This window comes from Nymphalis io, chromosome 22 (genome assembly GCF_905147045.1).
Source record: "Nymphalis io chromosome 22, ilAglIoxx1.1, whole genome shotgun sequence".
In the NCBI taxonomy this organism is placed as follows: Eukaryota; Metazoa; Arthropoda; class Insecta; order Lepidoptera; family Nymphalidae; genus Nymphalis; species Nymphalis io.
Window position 1 is genome coordinate 3,000,246 of NC_065909.1, and position 19,294 is coordinate 3,019,539.

Consider the following 19,294-nt stretch of genomic DNA (forward strand, 5'->3'; position numbering starts at 1 on the left):
CAAAAGAAACGATATTAAATTTTTAGTGATTTTATAAATATTGATTTTAAAATATAAAACTAGATTTTTTTAGAAACCTACATTCAGATTCGTAAAAAATATTATTAGAAAAAATAATTTAAATGGTTTCCAAATTCTGTAATATTATTATATAGTATATATAACGAGATACTATGCTACTCTATGTCAGAATCGTACATTCGTAAACTAAACTGTAACATGTGTTTTTGAAAGCTAACTTAACCTCAAACACCGTGCTATCATGAGTGAATTTTGTTTATGAATTATTTAATTAATTACTTAAGACTTCATAAACACTATTAAAATGGAAGTAGAAGGTTATCCAGGGCTTATCAAAACAATCAACGATGATGAAGAAGTTGAGGATTTCTCAGAAGAATCCGATGTTGAGGAAGACGTAAGATTATTATTTTCATCAACTTAGTCTTCTTCTTATTTTGTATATATTACGTAAAAATACTTAATGTTTCACCTTTTGTTTAATTTTACATACTCTGAGTACTTTTATACCACTATAAACATTGTGAATGACGGTTATAGTACCAAAAGATCTAACTTCGTATAATTAGATTTATTAATAAAAGTACATATGTAATATCCCAAAATATTATGTATAATTAAAATCTTTCATTTATATTACATAATACAATTCATGTGTATATTTTTAGTATCAACCAACAAAACAAAAAGTAAAAAGAAAAGCAGACTTCGATCCACAATTTAAGTTTGTCTCTTCCGTTGAAGAATACAATAAGGCAAGTATTTTAGTTTTATCAGAAAAATACAGTAACAAATAAATTATTGTAAATTAATTTGTTTGTCCTGCATTTAAACTGGCGCCGTCCGATAGGACCATAAGAGCACCTGTGTTTGTGTACACACTTGTGAACTATAATATGCCCTGCACACTTGGCTACTCTTAATTAAAGATGGCTGTCACAACTAAAATCTGTCGAAAGGACATTTATCAATTATTGTTATTGCTAGATGAGCTCAAATTTTCTTTTTACATTTATCACTAAAAAAGCCGAGATGGCCCAGGGGTAAGAATGCGTGAATCTTAACCGATGATCGTGGGTTCAAACCTGGGCAAGCACCACTGAATTTTCATGTGCTTAATTTGTTATTATAATTCAGCTCGTGCTTGACGATGAAGGAAACATCCTTGACGGATAAGGAAATTCTGCCACATGTGTATTTCACCAACCCGCATTGGAGCAGCGTGGTGGAATAAGCTCAAAACCTTCTCCTCAAAAAGGGAGAGGAGGCCTTAGCCCAGCAGTGGGACATTCACAGGCTGTTACTGTTACTGTATTTATCACTATTCCCAGTGTAAATATTTATTTACAATTAGTTGGTTAAGTATCTTTATTCTAATGCTCGATATCATATGTATATGAAGTATCATTTATAACATTTTAGGATCCTTGGGATGATTTACAAAGGTATGTGAGAAGAAATGTGAAGAGAACACTTGATCAAAAGATAGAACTTAAGAGAGCTGAAGCCAAAGTAAGAGGCAATGTTGATGTCGACACAGATTCAGAGGCTGAAGCAAAGGGTTTATTTTATTTTTATTTTATTTTATTTATATTTGGGAAACATACAGTGTGTTATTACATAGAATTAAGGAATTATTACTAAATCATAAACCAATAAAGTTTCCACTTAAAAATAGTACAAATGTTAGAGTATGCATGTAAAAAAGACAACAGAAAGAGACAAAAATACAATGCAATCTACGAGTACAATCAAATCGACTAATTACAAATTTAAAAAAAAAAAAAAAAATCAAGAAGTTAAATTACAATAATATTAATGAACATAAATATAAACAATGTCATTAAAAATATTTAAATTTGATTTCAACAATTAAAGTAACATCATAAATCATCAATTTATGGCAAGTAATTGATTCAATATACATATACATTATTAATTTACAAAAAAATATCAATTTTATTAATTATTTATTAAACAAGTATTCTTTCAATAATTTTCTTATTTTATTAACATTCTCTGTTTTAAAAAAATCAATTTCGCTAAATCGTTTATTGTAATCGGTGCAGGCTCTGTATACAAATATATTTTGCGCATACTTGCTTCGGGTGAGTGACGGATTAAAAAGTAAGCACTTACGTGTGGTGATTCGAGAGCATCGGAAACTAATACAACCTAAGAGAAACGGGGAATCAACTAAATTATTAATTAATTTAAATAAGAATATTTGATCTCTGATCGCTCTTCTGTCAGCGAGTGATAACGTAATTAAGCATTCATTATTATGTATAAATTCCTTAAAACGCACAAATCTTATAAATTTATTTTGGACTCTTTCCAATCGGTGTATGTATGTTTTGTAATGCGGATTCCAAACAGTGGAAGCGTATTCGAGGATAGGTCGTACAAAGGAATTATATAGAAGAGTTAGGGTACTAGTTTTCTTGAAATCTTTCGACGTTCTAAACACAAAACCAAGCATTCGACAAGCTTTAGCCACTGTCTTACTTATATGCAAACCGAAGGTCAACTTATTGTCCAGATGTATACCCAGGTCTCTCACCTCGGTCACTTTATTAATCTCAACACCGTCTAGACGATAATCATATATAGTAAGATCGCGTTTCCGTGAAAAAGGAATGACGCTACATTTATTTATATTTAAATATAGAGAATTGTGTTTACAATATAGACACAATCTGTCTAGATCCTCTTGCAAAAGTGAGCAATCCAACGGAGTCGCAATCTCTCTACAAATTTTCATATCGTCTGCGTATAACAGAATACATGAGTTTTTAATTATGCCATTGACGTCATTAATATATAAATTGAAAAGCAGGGGGCCAAGGTGAGATCCCTGAGGTACACCTGAAGAGACAGGAAAGAAGGATGAGCAATAACCTTTGATTGTCACAGCCTGGCTACGGTTTCGAAGGTATGAACTTATCCACCGAAGCAAATCGCCGTGTATACCGACTTCTTTCAATTTTTTAAGTAATATGTTATGTGAAATTTTATCAAAAGCCTTGGAGAAGTCGGTATAAACTACATCTACCTGGTTGCCCTTATCCATAGATGAAGAAACACGGTGCACTAACTCACAGAGGTTGGACTCTGTCGATCTACAGTTAACAAATCCATGTTGTTGTTCAAGAATAACTGGACGTAATAAAGGAAAGATAGAATCATAGATAATTTTCTCAAAAGTTTTCGCTATGACGCATAATTTAGAAATAGGTCTATAATTCTTTATGTCGTGCTTATTACCTGATTTGAATATTGGTACTATATATGATCGCTTCCATACAGAAGGCATATTACCAGTAGTCAACGATTTATTGAATAACAAATAGATCGGATATGATAGAGTAGCGCGACATGATTTTAAAAATAAAGGAGGAATGCCATCAGGCCCGTATCCCTTTCTGATATCAAGACCTTTAAGATAGCATTCGACCATCTCTTGTGTAATAGTTATAGAGCAAATACTTAAATGCGTCTTGGATGATACATTATCTAAATCATGATCAGAAATGCCAGAAACTGTCGCTTCATAGACCGAATTAAAGTATTGGCTGAAAAGTTGACAAACATCATTGCCACCAGTAGCAACTGAATCATTATAAAACATAGTTTCAGGGAAGCAATTAGAAGCATGTTTCGATTTAACAAAAGTCCAGAAAAATTTACTGTTCTTTTTAATTTGAATTTCGGAATAATTAATGTAACTGTCGTAGCAATAAATCTGAACCCTTTTTTGTCTTTCCCGCAATAAACAAAAAGTATCATAGTCCATATTTCTGTTGTACATTTTCCATTTTTTGTGATATTTAAGTTTTTCAGCAATAATCTTTACTAAGGATTTTGAGTACCAGAATGGATAATGACGGTTGCATACAACAGTTTTTGTTGGCACCATTTCACGTATAACATTGTTAACCGTTTCATAAAATAAATCTACTGCTTTTGTAATATCTGATTCACTAAGGAGATCAAACCAATCAATGTCACCCAGAGCTCTATTAACTGCTGTATAATCGGCTATATGAAACATGCGTATGGTGCGAGAAGCCTTAGAAATTGCACGCGGTACGGTTATCTTAGGTAAAATGAGTAATGTAGGATGATGTGAGTCTTCGGGTACAAGTGGGTCGCTGTGTCTTACTATTGAACATTCACAATTACTTATAACTAAGTCGAGAAATCTATTATTAATATTAGGTACTGTATTGTATTGCTTTAAGTTATTAAAATTCAGAAAATGGTATATAGAGTCAATAAGAATGTCATTGTCAGAAATATTCTGAAGATCCATACTATTCTGGCAGTAACTCCATTTAGCATTTGAAATGTTAAAATCTCCCAATATTAAAAAAATGTCGTCAGGATTATAAATGAGTTCTGACGATACTAATTCAAAAAACTCGCATAATGTTTCATAGTGGTATTTACCATGAGGGAAATAACAACAGTATATATGCACTAATCTAGATGTTGGTAGCAAGTTAATTGATAAGCTAACTTTGATCACTTCAGACGCAGAATTTGTCAAATTTATTTTAGATGAGGAGTGAATATTGAGATGAAATCTTATAGCTATCAGAACTCCGCCACCTAAGCTATTTCCTCGTAAAGTGTAATCACGATCGCTTCTGTATACAGAATACCGTGTGTCGAAGAATTCCGAATCAAATAGAGACTCATTCAGCCAGGTTTCGCTAAGACATATAATATCACAGTCAACATGAATAAGGTTCCTATAAAAAATATTAGTTTTAGATCTGAGTCCGCGAACGTTTTGATAAATAATACTAAGATCCCTAGCCATTATAAGCGGAAAAGGCAATTGTGCACAATAAAATATCATTTAAAATATTTGCTAATTGTTCAGCAAATGTACTAGTAACACCTGATAAGTGATTACCGCTCTCTTGCAAATAATATAATTGAATAATGTAGCTGCGAAGTGCCCAATACGCTCTTAGCAATATAAGCATTAAGTATATTATTCTAGAAGCAAGTACAGCGAAATACACTTGGAATAAACATAACAAATAAGGATAATGATACATAAATAAAATGCAGTATAAGAATATTGAATAGCCATACAGAGCCTGCCTTATAACATACAAAATAACAACAAGAGAATACAACAAAATATAGGAAATACTTTTTTTGCAATATACGATAGTACTTAAACAATTTTTTTTACATCACAAGAATTAACTATATGTAAAACCGGACTGGTATCATTTCGGCGTACCATTATGCAACAATTTTTAACCCATACGTATCTATAGGATTTTTCTTTACAAGTCTTCTTTACCAATTGTAGCAGTAACTTATTTGTACTTGTAAGATGATCATTGAAATAAATATTCTTGTTATTTGATAAGAAGCCGATGTCATGGCATTTCAATTTAAGTTTTCTCACTCGAGACAGAAAGTCATCTTTTTTCCAGCGACAAAGGAATTTTACAATAATAGGTTTAGCTCTTTTAACATCTTTGTCCTTAGAAGCAACTCTTGTGATGAAATCTATGTCTGTATTAACATTGAGGTTGAAGTCGGCCTTGCCAGCGATGTCCTGTAAAATGGTGAATAGGTTTTCGTTTTTTTTTTCGGGTATTCCATATATCTCTACGTTGGATCTACGGGACCATTGCTCGCGGCTATTGTTTTCGACTTCGATGGCTTCTACCATTGACTTAAGAGAATTGACTTCCAGACACTGCTCAGATATACGTTTGATTTCAGTCTCGCTGTTATTTATTCTTTTATTAAATTCTTCAAATTTGTTATTTAAGAATTCTAAGCAGTTTTTAAAGCTGGAAACCTCTTCTCGTAGATTTTTTAAGTCATTTTGCAAAGGAGCAATGGTAGATTTAAGCTCGGTTCTGAGGATAGCGATTTCTGAGGATATTATTAATTTCACTTGATCCAAAAATGAAGCATTGTAATCATCGGGTTGGTAGGATATATCCATAGTAGAGGTCGAACCACCTCTGCGCAGTGTGATGTTCTCGTTGTAGTTTAATGTTGTATTTTGTTTGTGACCGCGTACAGGTGTATTATCACTGTTTATTTGTCTGGGTAAGGTACGCAAGCAATCCGGGCATATCCATTTGTTTCTATTTTGCGTTAAGTTTTTATTTGTACCCGTAGGATTAAGACAATTGTAGTGATAATTTTGACCGCAACTGTCGCATGTAACTACCTCGGTGGCGCCCCCTGACGTTGATTTGCAGCAGGCGTACTTCATTTAGATAAATAATTATTCACAAATAAATATGAAAATATTTTTTTGCGCTTGGCTGAGGTTTGAACCTAGAACGCACGAGATGCGTTCAAAGGGCGAGCGCAAAAAGCAGTCACAGTTGCCACAGGGCCATGCGGTGTTTGATTAAACGGGCGAAATTGTAGACCTCATGTGACGTAGAGACCCACACCAACAGGGTTCAATGACCAAGACCGTATGATTGCAATCAAAGTCAATTCAATGTCACTGATTTGTTACCACTTGCCGTTTTTACTCGTAAATAAGTAAAGAATCCTTTCACAAAGCACTTTGGATTGATTATCAAGGTTCAAGTTAACACTAAATAATATAATTAACGAAAAAACATTAAGAATTAATTACGAAAATACTGGATTAAAATTTTTAAACGGGGAACAAAAAACACAGCACCAGCTCTAACAGACAGCGCGCGCGCAACTGTTGTTATCATTTATACTTCATTTAAAATTGTATCAAGATAATTGAGACATTTGGACATGCTGCATTATGGTTGAGTGGTGTTTGAGCCAGTGTATAAGCTCAAGGGACATAACATCTTAGTTGTCAAGGTTGGTGACCCATTGACAGTAGAAGGAATAGTTAATATTTATATGGTGATGATGGTGGCTTACCGTGGAGTACCGGCTTAGAATAGTACTCCCCCAATCTCATCCCGTGGGTGTCGTAAGAGGCGACTGAGGGACGGGGAAAAGGGGGGATGGGCAGCAGCGTCCCCCCTCCCATAAACATCTTACCCCCTACTGCGCTCGCCAACACGCCTGCCCAGCGCGGCGAGTATGGGCAAACCACCTCCCTAAATGGCAGATGCGCCCAAAAAAAGGCCCCCAGTTACCGGCAAGCCCGCTAGGCCCGACCAAGGTAGCGGTCGCGGTATCGGCAGGGCAGGGGGTGCTAAGAATCACCGGTTCACGGCAGGCTACCGTATAAAACGACTGAAAATGGCAACGTATAATGGACGCTCGATGAGGCTGGACCATCACCATCGAATTAGAAGTAGAGTTAAGTCATATAAACTGGCATATACTGGGGTTATCTGAAGTCCGAAGACAGGGGGAGGACACGATAACTCTAGAGTCCGGTAACTTACTCTACTTCCGCGAAGGTGATAACCTCTCCCAGGGTGGTGTCGGTTTTCTAGTCAAAAAGGATCTCATTAGCAGCATTGTGGAAATCAGTAGTGTGTCGAACCGGGTAGCGTACCTTGTCCTAAAACTTTCCGACAGGTACTCCCTGAAAGTTGTACAGGTATATGCGCCAACTTCGACATACTCTGATGATGTGGTCGAAGCGATGTACGAGGACATCGCAAAGGCCCTCAACGACACCTCGAGGGCCCACTACAATGTTGTTATGGGAGACTTTAATGCTAAAGTGGGAGTACAAGATAGCGGTGAATCGAAAGTCGGACCTTACGGCTTGGGCTGCAGAAATCACAGGGGGCAAATGCTGGTAAACTTTCTCGAAGCGCAGGGGCTTTTTTTTTTTGATGAATTCTTTCTTTCAAAAGAAGCCTCAGAGGAGGTGGACCTGGCGAAGCCCCGATAACGTGACAAGGAACGAGATAGACTTTATCATCTCGAATAAAAGGCACATATTTAGAGATGTTTCAGTGATCAACAGGTTTAATACCGGAAGTGATCACCGCTTGGTTCGAGGCACTCTAAATATCAACTTAAAAGCCGAAAGATCGAGAATGATGAGGTCTACTCTCCGACCTACCATGCTCCAAGCTGCTCAAGGCTCCGAAAAGTTCCAAATGGAACTTCAAAATCAATTCACCGCGTTGGAAACCATAAGCAGCATTGATGAGAGAACCGACACGCTGGTCAAAATACTGCAAAACACATCCCGCAAGTGTTTTCCGCCACAGAGAAGAGACAACGCACCAAAACTCTCTGCTGAGACACTCGAGCTCATGAGAAAACGACGAGAACTACCATCGTTTTTGTCAGATAAGGCCTTAAACCGAACAATAAAAACGCTGACGCGACGCGATCTCCGACGCTCCAATACCCGTGCCATCAAGGCTGCGATTGAGCAAAATCGGGGATCGAAAGTGTTCGCTCGCAAGTTTGGGAGGCCGCGTTTGACAAAACTTAAAACTGAAAATGGTGGGGTCGTTACCTCTAGGCCTGAGATTATCGGAGAAGTAGAGAGGTTTTATGGGCAGTTGTTCTCTTCAAGATCGGATAAACCCATGGGAATCAGTATTGATGACCAGCGCGCCCCTCTTATGCGCCATTACTCCGAGGAGCTCCCGGTCGTTGACCAAGGAGAGATTAGGGCGGCTCTAGAACAGCTTAAAAACAACAAATCTCCGGGAGATGACGGAATCACAACAGAGTTGCTTAAGGCAGGCGGGACTCCGGTCCTGAAAGAGCTAGCAAGCCTCTTTAATTCCGTCATCCAACATGGCAAGACCCCGGAAACGTGGAGCGGGAGTGAGGTGGTACTGTTTTTCAAGAAAGGTGATAAAACCCTCTTGAAAAACTACAGACTAATCTCCCTCCTGAGTCACGTGTATAAGCTGTTCTCAAGAGTCGTCACGAACCGTCTCGCCAGACGACTTGACGAGTTCCAGCCCCCAGAGCAAGCCGGCTTTCGATCAGGCTACAGCACCGTGGACCACATCCATACTGTTCGGCAGATTGTGCAGAAGACCGAAGAGTACAATCAGCCGCTGTGTATGGCATTTGTGGACTACGAGAAAGCCTTCGACTCCATCGAAACCTGGGCAGTGCTCGACTCATTGCAGAGATGTCATATCGATTGGAGATATATCGAGGTACTGAGATGTCTGTACAACGCCGCTACAATGACTGTCCACATCCAGGACTGTAAGACGAAGGCGATCCAACTGCGCAGAGGGGTGAGACAGGGGGATGTAATATCCCCGAAACTGTTCACCAACGCGTTGGAAGACGTTTTCAAAACGCTGGATTGGACTAGGTATGGAGTCAATGTAAACGGCGAGTACATCTCACACCTTCGATTTGCCGACGATATCGTCATCATAGCAGAGTCGCTGGAACAACTCACCGAAATGCTGCGTAGCCTAGGCGAGTCTTCCCGGTGTGTCGGTCTCGGCATGAACTTGGACAAGACCAAGGTCATGTTCAATAGGCATGTCGTGCCGGGACCGATATACGTCGAGGGGAAACCTCTCGAAGTTGTTAGTGAATATACCTACCTAGGACAGATTATACAAATCGGTAGGAACAACTTCGAGAAGGAAGCCGATCGAAGAATTCGCTTGGGATGGGCAGCATTTGGCAACCTTCGTCAAGTCCTCAAGTCGTCTATACCGCAATGTTTGAAGACGAAAGTCTTCAACCAATGCGTCTTACCTGCCATGACATACGGTGCCGAAACGTGGACACTAAGTGCGGGACTAGTCCACAAATTCAAAGTCGCTCAGCGTGCTATGGAGCGAGCTATGCTCGGAGTATCTTTGAAGGATAAGATCAGAAATGAGATTATCCGGAAAAGAACCGGAGTCACCGACATAGCTTGCAAAATTAGCAGGCTGAAGTGGCAGTGGGCTGGTCACGTATGTCGTAGGACCGATGGCCGTTGGAGCAGACGAGTCCTAGAGTGGAGACCGCGAATCGGCAAGCGCAGCGTAGGGCGCCCTCCAGCCAGGTGGACCGACGACCTTAAGAAGGTGGCGGGCACCAACTGGATGCGGAAGGCGGAGGACAGGGAGCTTTGGCGCACCTTGGGAGAGGCCTATGTTCAGCAGTGGACAACGATTGGCTGTTGATTGATTGATTGATTGATTGATGGTGGCTATTAATATTTATATAATAAAAATATTAACTCCTTTAACCTTTTACTAAGACATTTATAAGCTAAGTCACATAGTGTAAATAATTTTTTTATTGTTATGTACTTTAATAAATGATTTAATTACATTTCATGTCAATTAATGATTAAGTATCTCTCATATAATGTTCAATATCATATGTATATGAAATATCAATATTTCAATAAAAACTTTGTTATAGATGTTGATGTGGACGAAATGGAAATATCGGATGATGAGCTAAAAAAAGATGCAATCAAAACAAAAGAGAAGAAATTGACTAAAAAGCAGAAACAGAAACAGGTAAGATAAATTAATTAAACTGATATTATAAGTACGAGAAGAACTTGGTATGTCTGACTGTTACCTCATTACAACTATACTATGAACCAATACATTTCTCATGTTTGGGTATGGTATAATTAATAATCAAAAATCATCAAATATTCTTAGAAAGTAACAATTTGTTATTATTTTTTTTTTTAATTTAGCAATTACTTTACTGTTACTGGTGGTAGGGCTTTGTGCAAGCTCGTCTGGGTAGGTACCACCCACTCATCAGATATTCTACCGCAAAACAGCAATACTTGATATTGTTGTGTTCCGGTTTGAAGGGTGAGTGAGCCAGTGTAATCACAGGCACAAGGGACATAAAATCTTAGTTCCCAAGGTTGGTGGCGCATTGGATATGTAAGCGATGGTTGACATTTCTTACAATGCCAATGTCTAAGAGCGTTGGTGACCACTTACCATCAGGTGGCCCATATGCTCGTCCGCCTTCCTTTTCTATAAAAAAAAAAAAAAAATTACTGCCTGTATAATAATATTTTGTTAATATAGAACTTATTATTTTCACCATTTTGTGATACAAGTTCGTATATTTTCATTGTCACACTTTATGGTATTCCAAGCTTGTATAATTAATTTTTTTTGTGTTTAGGAATTAGAAGATGAAGAGAAAGAAGGTGCCCGAATTGAATGCGATGAAGACTTCTTCGAAGAACCTCCAGCATATGATGAGCAAGCATCCTTTTACATGATGAACCTTTCACGGCCATTACTCAAAGCTATTGGGACCCTAAACTACGTTCACCCTACACCTGTACAAGCTGCTACAATACCTATTGCTTTATTAGGTATGTTTATATATATAAATAAATATTTGTTTGTACATTTTTGTTATTATAACTGTAATATCCGTATCCGTAACAGCCTGTGAATGTCCCACTGCTGGGCTAAAGGCCTCCTCTCCTCTTTTTGAGGAGAAGGTTTGGAGCTTATTCCACCACGCTGCTCCAATGCGGGTTGGTAGAATTCACATGTGGCAGAATTTCAGTGAAATTAGACACATGCAGGTTTCCTCACGATGTTTTCCTTCACCGTAAAGCACGAGATGAATTATAATCACAAATTAAGCACATGAAAATTCAGTGGTGCTTGCCCGGGTTTGAACCCACGATCATCGGTTAAGATTCACGCGTTCTTACCACAGGGCCATCTTGGCTTTTTTTTAATGACTGTAATATCAATAAGGTTTAAATAAAATTAGTATACTTTAATTATATTTATTTTCATATTTGTTACCAGGCAAAGACATATGCGCATGCGCAGCTACCGGTACGGGTAAGACAGCAGCCTACATGCTACCCATTCTAGAGCGGTTGCTGTACAAGGCGGTGTCGGAGCGCGTCACTCGCGTGCTTGTGTTGGTGCCTACGCGTGAGCTCGGAGCGCAGGTACTTCAGAATTTCTGATATTATTATGTTAATGAATTAATTGTATATGAGATGCTTCGTAATGAAAAGGTTGCAGGGTTCATTCCTTTGTCATTGTCACACTCAATCAGCATAAGATTTCACTCTTGCTGAAGGATATTTAAGAATATTGTTAACATATAAAAACTATTTTCATCCTCATTTTTAATTTTAAAGGTCCTCAACCAGTGGTCGTTTTTTTTTAATGTCAATCAGTAACAAAATAGACTTAATTAGACAAAAATAAATTGAATATATTAGATAATACCTAAATATATATGTATTTTATTTGTATGATTTATTTATAGCTTTCAAATTGTTCGGAAACAATAAATCCTTAGTTACTTTCATTTACTTAAAGGTATCAAGGAGGAGATTGTTTTTGTGACTATGGATACCCATCTGAGATTGTAAAATCTATTTGAATAATATACTGATGATAGGGCTTTACTGGTGATAAGGCTTTGTGCAATCTCATCTTAATAGGTATCACTCATTCATCAGATATTCTACCACAAAACAGCAGTACTTGATACTGTTGTGTTCCGTTTAGAAGGATGAGTGAGCCAGTATAACATACACAAGAGACATAACATCTTAGTTCCCAAGGCGATGTAAGCAATGGTTAACATTTCTTACAATGCCAATGTCTATGGGCGTTGGTGACATCTTACCATCAATTGGCCCATATGCTCGTATCTCTCTCGTATCTTGTATATGCTCTATAAAATAAATTAAAAATTATATTAAAAGTATAAATGTTTTCATGTCTAGGTGCATACGGTTACTCGTCAGCTCTCTCAGAACACAACGGTCACTATTGGATTGTCTGTCGGAGGATTGGATGTCAAATATCAGGTAAAATATATTTAATTATTAAATGCAATCGTCCGTTTTAACTACCCGACCCCCGCAATCGAGATCTAAAATAATCTGTGGTATTCATTATGGATTTGTTCGTTCGTCTGGGTAGGTACCACCCACTGATCAGATATTCTACCGCAAAACAGCAATACTTGATATTGTTGTGTTCCGGTTTGAAGGGTGAGTGAGCCAGTGTAATTACAGGCACAAGGGACATAAAATCTTAGTTCCCAAGGTTGGTGGCGCATTGGCTATAAGCGATGGTTGACATTTCTTACAATGCCAATGTCTAAGAGCGTTTGGTGACCACTTACCATCAGGTGGCCCATATGCTCGTCCACCTTCCTATTCTATATATAAAAAAAAAAAATTGTTATCGGAACTTTGTAAGTAAAGTTGAAGTGGATATAGATAGTTAAGTGGATTAGTGTTGTATTTATAAATAAAGATATATTAATGAAGAACAGTGTTAGTACGTAATATAACAGAGCTCTTAGCAAATCACATGGAATATGTAAAACTTAGATTTGTTTATCTTCATCCTTCTGCCGTTGGAATTTAATACAGGTTTGTAAATTTTCAACAGGAAAGCGTTTTGCGTCGCAACCCGGATATAGTAATAGCAACACCGGGACGTCTCATAGACCACATTAGGAACACGCCATCGTTTGGGCTGCATTCCATTGAGGTTCTCGTGCTCGACGAGGCTGACAGGTAACATTATTTTTTACAAGCAATTTAAATATATATGTCGCGGATTCAAATGGATTGCCATTTTCGTCCAATATATTGATTTTATTAAATCAATCAGTGCGCACGTCCGGCGCTGGCGCTGTCCTGAGAGCAAGAGACCAAGGGAGTCACGAGACAAAATGATCGCACGCGCTACTGACAGATACTCCATTATATTTTATATTTCCATCAGTCGGCTACATAATAAAATAGGCACCCGTCTTATGTTTTTCACACTTGACGTCTGACAACCGACCAACGTACATGACATACATCACGTTGTGTACCGTACCGTACCGTAACAGCCTGTGAATGTCCCACTGCTGGGCTAAAGGCCTCCTCTCCTCTTTTTGAGGAGAAGGTTTGGAGCTTATTCCACCACGCTGCTCCAATGCGGGTTGGTAGAATTCACATGTGGCAGAACTTCAGTGAAATTAGACACATGCAGGTTTCCTCACGATGTTTTCCTTCACCGTAAAGCACGAGATGAATTATAATCACAAATTAAGCACATCACGTTGTGTGGTGTTGCTATTTTAATAAGTGACCTCGTATACCCGCTTAAATTTATTATCTGACGTATATGTATATTATTAAGCCATGACATACATAGATAAAATAATTATAATATTTTTAACACAGTTTCTCTTCTTTTTTTAAGTAAGAAGGTTTGCATAACTATGCACGGGTCTGAGCCAAGTGCAAAACCAGGGGAGTTAGGAACTATCTGACTAGACGACACATATTTAAAAGTGTGTACGTGGATTTATGGATTCAGCGTTTATAAACTGCCATGGAGACTGTGATGTATGACTACTGTAAAAAATAGAACTATACACACCATTTTAGTATTCTTAACTAACCTTTGTATTGTCATTGATGAATCAGTGTACTTGGATATTTGTTCGTATTATATATACTAAAACATGCTAATCTTAACCGAACATTTCCAAACGTCCTGTGAAATCTTGAAAAAAAAATTTAGTTTTTATGTAATTAATTTGTGTTTATAATTCATCTCTTTCTCTGTAATGGAGAAAAAGTCTATGTTATATTTGTTACATTAATTTGTATTTAATTATTTATTCAATTCATGATCAATTTCCAGAATGCTGGACGAGTACTTCGCAGAACAGATGAAGGAGATTATCCGTCAGTGTTCACCGAAACGACAGACAATGCTGTTCTCGGCCACTATGAGTGAGGAGGTGAAGGACTTGGCAGCGGTGTCGCTCAATAAACCGGTCAAATTGTTCCTGGATTCGAATAAGGATGTCGCTTTCAATTTACGACAAGAGTTTGTTAGGTATTATTTTTGTATATACTTTATTGCAACGAAAAACCATCATTATTGCGATTATAGCACAGTAATCAGAGTACGAAGTGGTAGCACTTTGGTAAATACCATCCATCCATGTAGAATATCTGACATTACCATTACATAAACGAAAAGTAAATTTGTAATATACTCAGGTGACGTCACGGTCAGATGTAGCGAGCTCTTCTATGCAATTAATCTCGATTGTTAACTTCATTATTTATTTATTTTATTTATTTATTAATCCTTTATTGCACACACTTTTACTGGTGGTAGGGCTTTGTGCAAGCTCGTCTGGGTAGGTACCACCCACTCATCAGATATTCTACCGCAAAACAGCAATACTTGATATTGTTGTGTTCCGGTTTGAAGGGTGAGTTAGCCAGTGTAATTACAGGCACAAGGGACATAAAATCTTAGTTCCCAAGGTTGGTGGCGCATTGGCTATAAGCGATGGTTGACATTTCTTACAATGCCAATGTCTAAGGGCGTTTGGTGACCACTTACCATCAGGTGGCCCATATGCTCGTCCTCCTTCCTATTCTATAAAAAAAAAAAAAAAACACTTTACAAACATTTAGTAACATATAATAGCAAGTAGAACATGTAGTATGCAAAGGCGGCCTCATCACTTATGGTGATCTCTTCCAGGCGACCTCTGTGAAGAGAAATGTCCTATGTATTTTTTAGCCAGGATCACAAATCGGGCATAGTGTGCGAACAACTTATACTTTAAATTTTTATTAATGTTTATAATTGCATTTTTATGTTAATCTTTTGGTATACAATAATATCTATATTATTTAAATTATAATTCTATATAACATTTCGACAGAACAAACGGAAATCGATTTTAACCATATAAAAATAGGGTTTATTATATTTTAATTTATCGACGAGCCGGTTGGCGCGGTTGGTAGATACTTGCCTTTCACACCGACGGTCGTGGGTTCGATTCCCATCAAGGACAGACATTTGTGTGCATGAACATGTCTGTTTGCCCTAAGACTGGGTGTAATTATCTATATAAGTATGTATTTACAAAAGAAAAGTAGTATATGTAGTATATCAGTTGTCTGGTTTCCATAGCACGAGCTCTGCTTAGTTTGCGATCAGATAGCCGTGTGTGAATAACGTCCCAGGATATTATTATTTCAGTTATATTCTAAAAATTAACTTGAATTGCACTTTAGGATCCGTAAAGAGCGTGAGTCGGACCGCGAAGCGATCCTGGCAGCGCTCGTGTGCCGCACGTTCCGCGACCGAGCCGTCATCTTCGTGCAGACCAAGAAGCAGGCGCACCGCCTGCACGTCGCGCTGGGCCTGCTCGGGGTCAAGGTACGCGGAACACTCTATTAGCTATCTCACTCACTCGCGTAGTTAAATGGGACAGCAATCCGATAGTCTGCTGTTCATGGTACGGGAGTGTAAACACTGCCAACTTTTCCAGCTGTTCCTGAAATAAGGACAATAATTATCTAAATTTAAAACATAAATGTAACTGTCTAGCATAAGAGGTATTTTGAATTTTTACTAAGGTTGGGGCGGGGGGTTGTACTGTATTTATATAATATTTTTACCTAAATTTACTAATGAAGGTGCCATTTTTAAAGGTGGCTGAATTACACGGAGCTCTCAACCAGCCACAGCGCTTGGACTCGCTGAAGCGCTTCAAAGATGAGCAAGTGGACGTGTTGGTGGCCACCGACGTCGCCGCCCGTGGGCTCGATATACCGGGAGTGAAAACTGTTCTTAATTTCACGCTACCCGCTACTTTGGAGCACTATATCCACAGAGTAAGTTGGAACTTATTTAAATATTACTTTATACACGTTACTATTAAAATCATTTATATACGAAGTTGTAAAGTTTTTTTTATTATACATTGACTTGTCTATTTATTATAGCAAATCTGGAAAACTTATTAAGATTTCATCAACCAATCTAAATTTACAGAAATACCAAATAATATATTCACATGAAAATACGTAATTATCTCATTGTGACAGTCGACTATAGACAGTAATTTCAACTGTTTAAATTAGTAGTAATTATCCCGAAACTGGATAGAACTTGTCTTGTTTTTGTATTGGACTTAGTGGCATTGTGTCACGTGATTTAGATTAGAATAAAGCTAACATACATACTTACTTTACATAATTCTTTAGGTGGGGCGAACGGCGCGTGCGGGCCGCGCCGGCGTGTCGGTGTCGCTGGCGGGCGAGGCGGAGCGCGCGCTCGTCAAGGCCATCGTGCGCCGCGCGCGCCGCCCCGTCAAGAGCCGCCAGGTGCCGCCCGACATCGTCGCCAAGTACCGCCTCAAGCTCGAGCGGCTGGAGACCGAGATCGGTGCGTTCCTCTCATGTGAAAATCACTTATTTCGTTATCACTGCCAACCATTTTAATTTTATATCCCTCATCCTAGTATTCAAAAAACTGCAATACAAAGTATCGCCTCTGGGCATTATATTGGGTATAAAAATTGAATAATGGGTGGTACCCCACCTCAGTTAAGGCGGGCATTCGTTTTGTTTTGACATTTTTAATTTAAATGAAAGAAAAATAAATATTGAAGTATATTTAAAAAGATTCGCGAAAAACCACTTATCAATTGCTGGAAATACTTCAAGCGAAGGCATTACTCAAATATAAACTGTTACAGCTACAATCTTGGATGAGGAATACGCTGAGAAACAACTGAAAAAGATGGAAAAACAAACAGCTAAATTAGAAGGCTCAATTAAGAAGGAAGATGGTCCAATTGGTCCTAAGTTTGAAACCCAGCGACAGCACGACTGGTTCCAGACCCCTAAACAAAAACGGGAGGAGAAAGAGAGACTCGCTTTGACATTACATCCAGGCAAAGGTAATTAATTATTTTTGTTTTATTTAATTACTAGAGATAAACATCATGAAAAAATTTATAATAAAATTTTATCAATAACTCGACCAAAATTTTTTTTCAGCTGGACAGACACAAAAAGGCAAAGGCAAGAAACGAAAGAATGATGACGAATCTGATGATGACGATAACAAGAAAAAGAAGAAGAAGGTAACAAAACATACTCCTAAGGATACAGCTGAAGAAAGAGTCAGACGAGAGATGGAAAAGGTATGTACAATCATACATATCTTTAATCATGACACACTATGAGCCTTCGCTAACTGTTACTTAAAGCAAGGAGTGCTTTAGTGTAGATTTATTGGTACAATCAACTAAAGCGAGCGAGTGTTAAATAATTATAAAAAGTCTCTTAAGTGTTTCAGTAAGCTTCGTATTCAAATTAATTTACATAAAGTATGTAAAAAAAAATATCAATGTAAAAAACACAGACTGGATTATTAAGACTATTAAATAATGAAGATAGAATGCAATCTCCTTTGTACAGTACAGATACCAGTTACAAATATTGTCATGGCCTATTTAATATTTATGTATGTGTTAGATTTACCAGAGCTGTGTTATAGATATATTTTGTTATTTATTGTAAATGACTGTACATACATCATGCTCTTGTTTGGCATTAAAGCAAAACATTGTTAGGCAATCTGAATGTCTCATGAAATTCTGCTTTTCATTTGGTTCAGTATCATATAAGTGTAGATGTAAGATGTAATACTGAATCTTAATAAGCAACATATTTTTACAGGTAGCGCTATTACAATCAAGAATGGTGAAACGCAAGAAGAAGCTGCGAAGGATACGTGCCATTGATGACGATGATGACCGACCAGCTCCAAATAAGAACAAACAAACAAAGAAAAGAAAGAAACAGACAAACTTTGCTAGTGAATTTACAGATACTTCTAAAGCTTCAACGAAACGATTACGTTACGATGCAAACAGAGTTCAAAAAGGTAAACCTTTGCAGAACGGTAAAAGCAAACCTATGAAGGGAAAACCCAAGGGAAAAACATTCGGAAAACCGCAGGGACCAAACCAAGGTGCTCGTAAAAGGAATAAATAATTTTTGAGTTTTATTTGTGATTTTATTTTCTGGTTGTGTTATAGTTATTTTTTTATTTCATTTTGGTTGGCAGACTGGGCGATGGTCCCCCTTATGGTGAATGATCAATAGGCCATAGGCATTGGCAACATAAGCAATATTAACCATCCCACATAGCACACTTACATTGTTGATTCACCGCCAATCTTGAGAACACATCTTATGTTGCGTCTATTATACTAGCTCACTTACCCTTTAAACCCGAACACAACAATACTAAGTATTGCTGTTTGGCGGCAGAATAAGTGATGAGTGGGTGGTACCTACACAGATGGGTTTGCACAGCCATACCACCAAATAAAGTAGCAATTTGATACCTTAACTCTATCTGTGCAAACTTTGTTGATTGGCTATTCCGTTCATGCTGCTGTGATTTAAATATACACTACTATTATATTTATTTAATATGTCAGACATTAAATCAAAGCGAAACAGTTGTAAATTATATTAGCTATGTTTGAATTGTAATAATTATTATTATAGAAATTGTTAGTA

At 37.6% G+C, this 19,294-nt stretch overlaps 1 protein-coding gene across 1 annotated transcript; it reads left to right on the forward strand.

Moving 5' to 3' along the window:
• Window positions 1–207: 207 nt before the first annotated feature.
• On the forward strand, window positions 208–18,777 carry LOC126777040 (probable ATP-dependent RNA helicase DDX27). Its single transcript, XM_050499887.1, has 15 exons — window positions 208–418; window positions 690–776; window positions 1,444–1,582; window positions 10,327–10,427; window positions 11,065–11,260; window positions 11,712–11,860; window positions 12,653–12,736; window positions 13,329–13,456; window positions 14,583–14,780; window positions 15,986–16,130; window positions 16,406–16,588; window positions 16,961–17,141; window positions 17,455–17,658; window positions 17,759–17,904; window positions 18,443–18,777. The coding sequence occupies exons 1-15, from the start codon at window positions 326–328 to the stop codon at window positions 18,758–18,760; spliced, it is 2,352 nt and encodes a 783-aa protein (XP_050355844.1). The 5' UTR covers window positions 208–325; the 3' UTR covers window positions 18,761–18,777.
• Window positions 18,778–19,294: the final 517 nt, after the last annotated feature.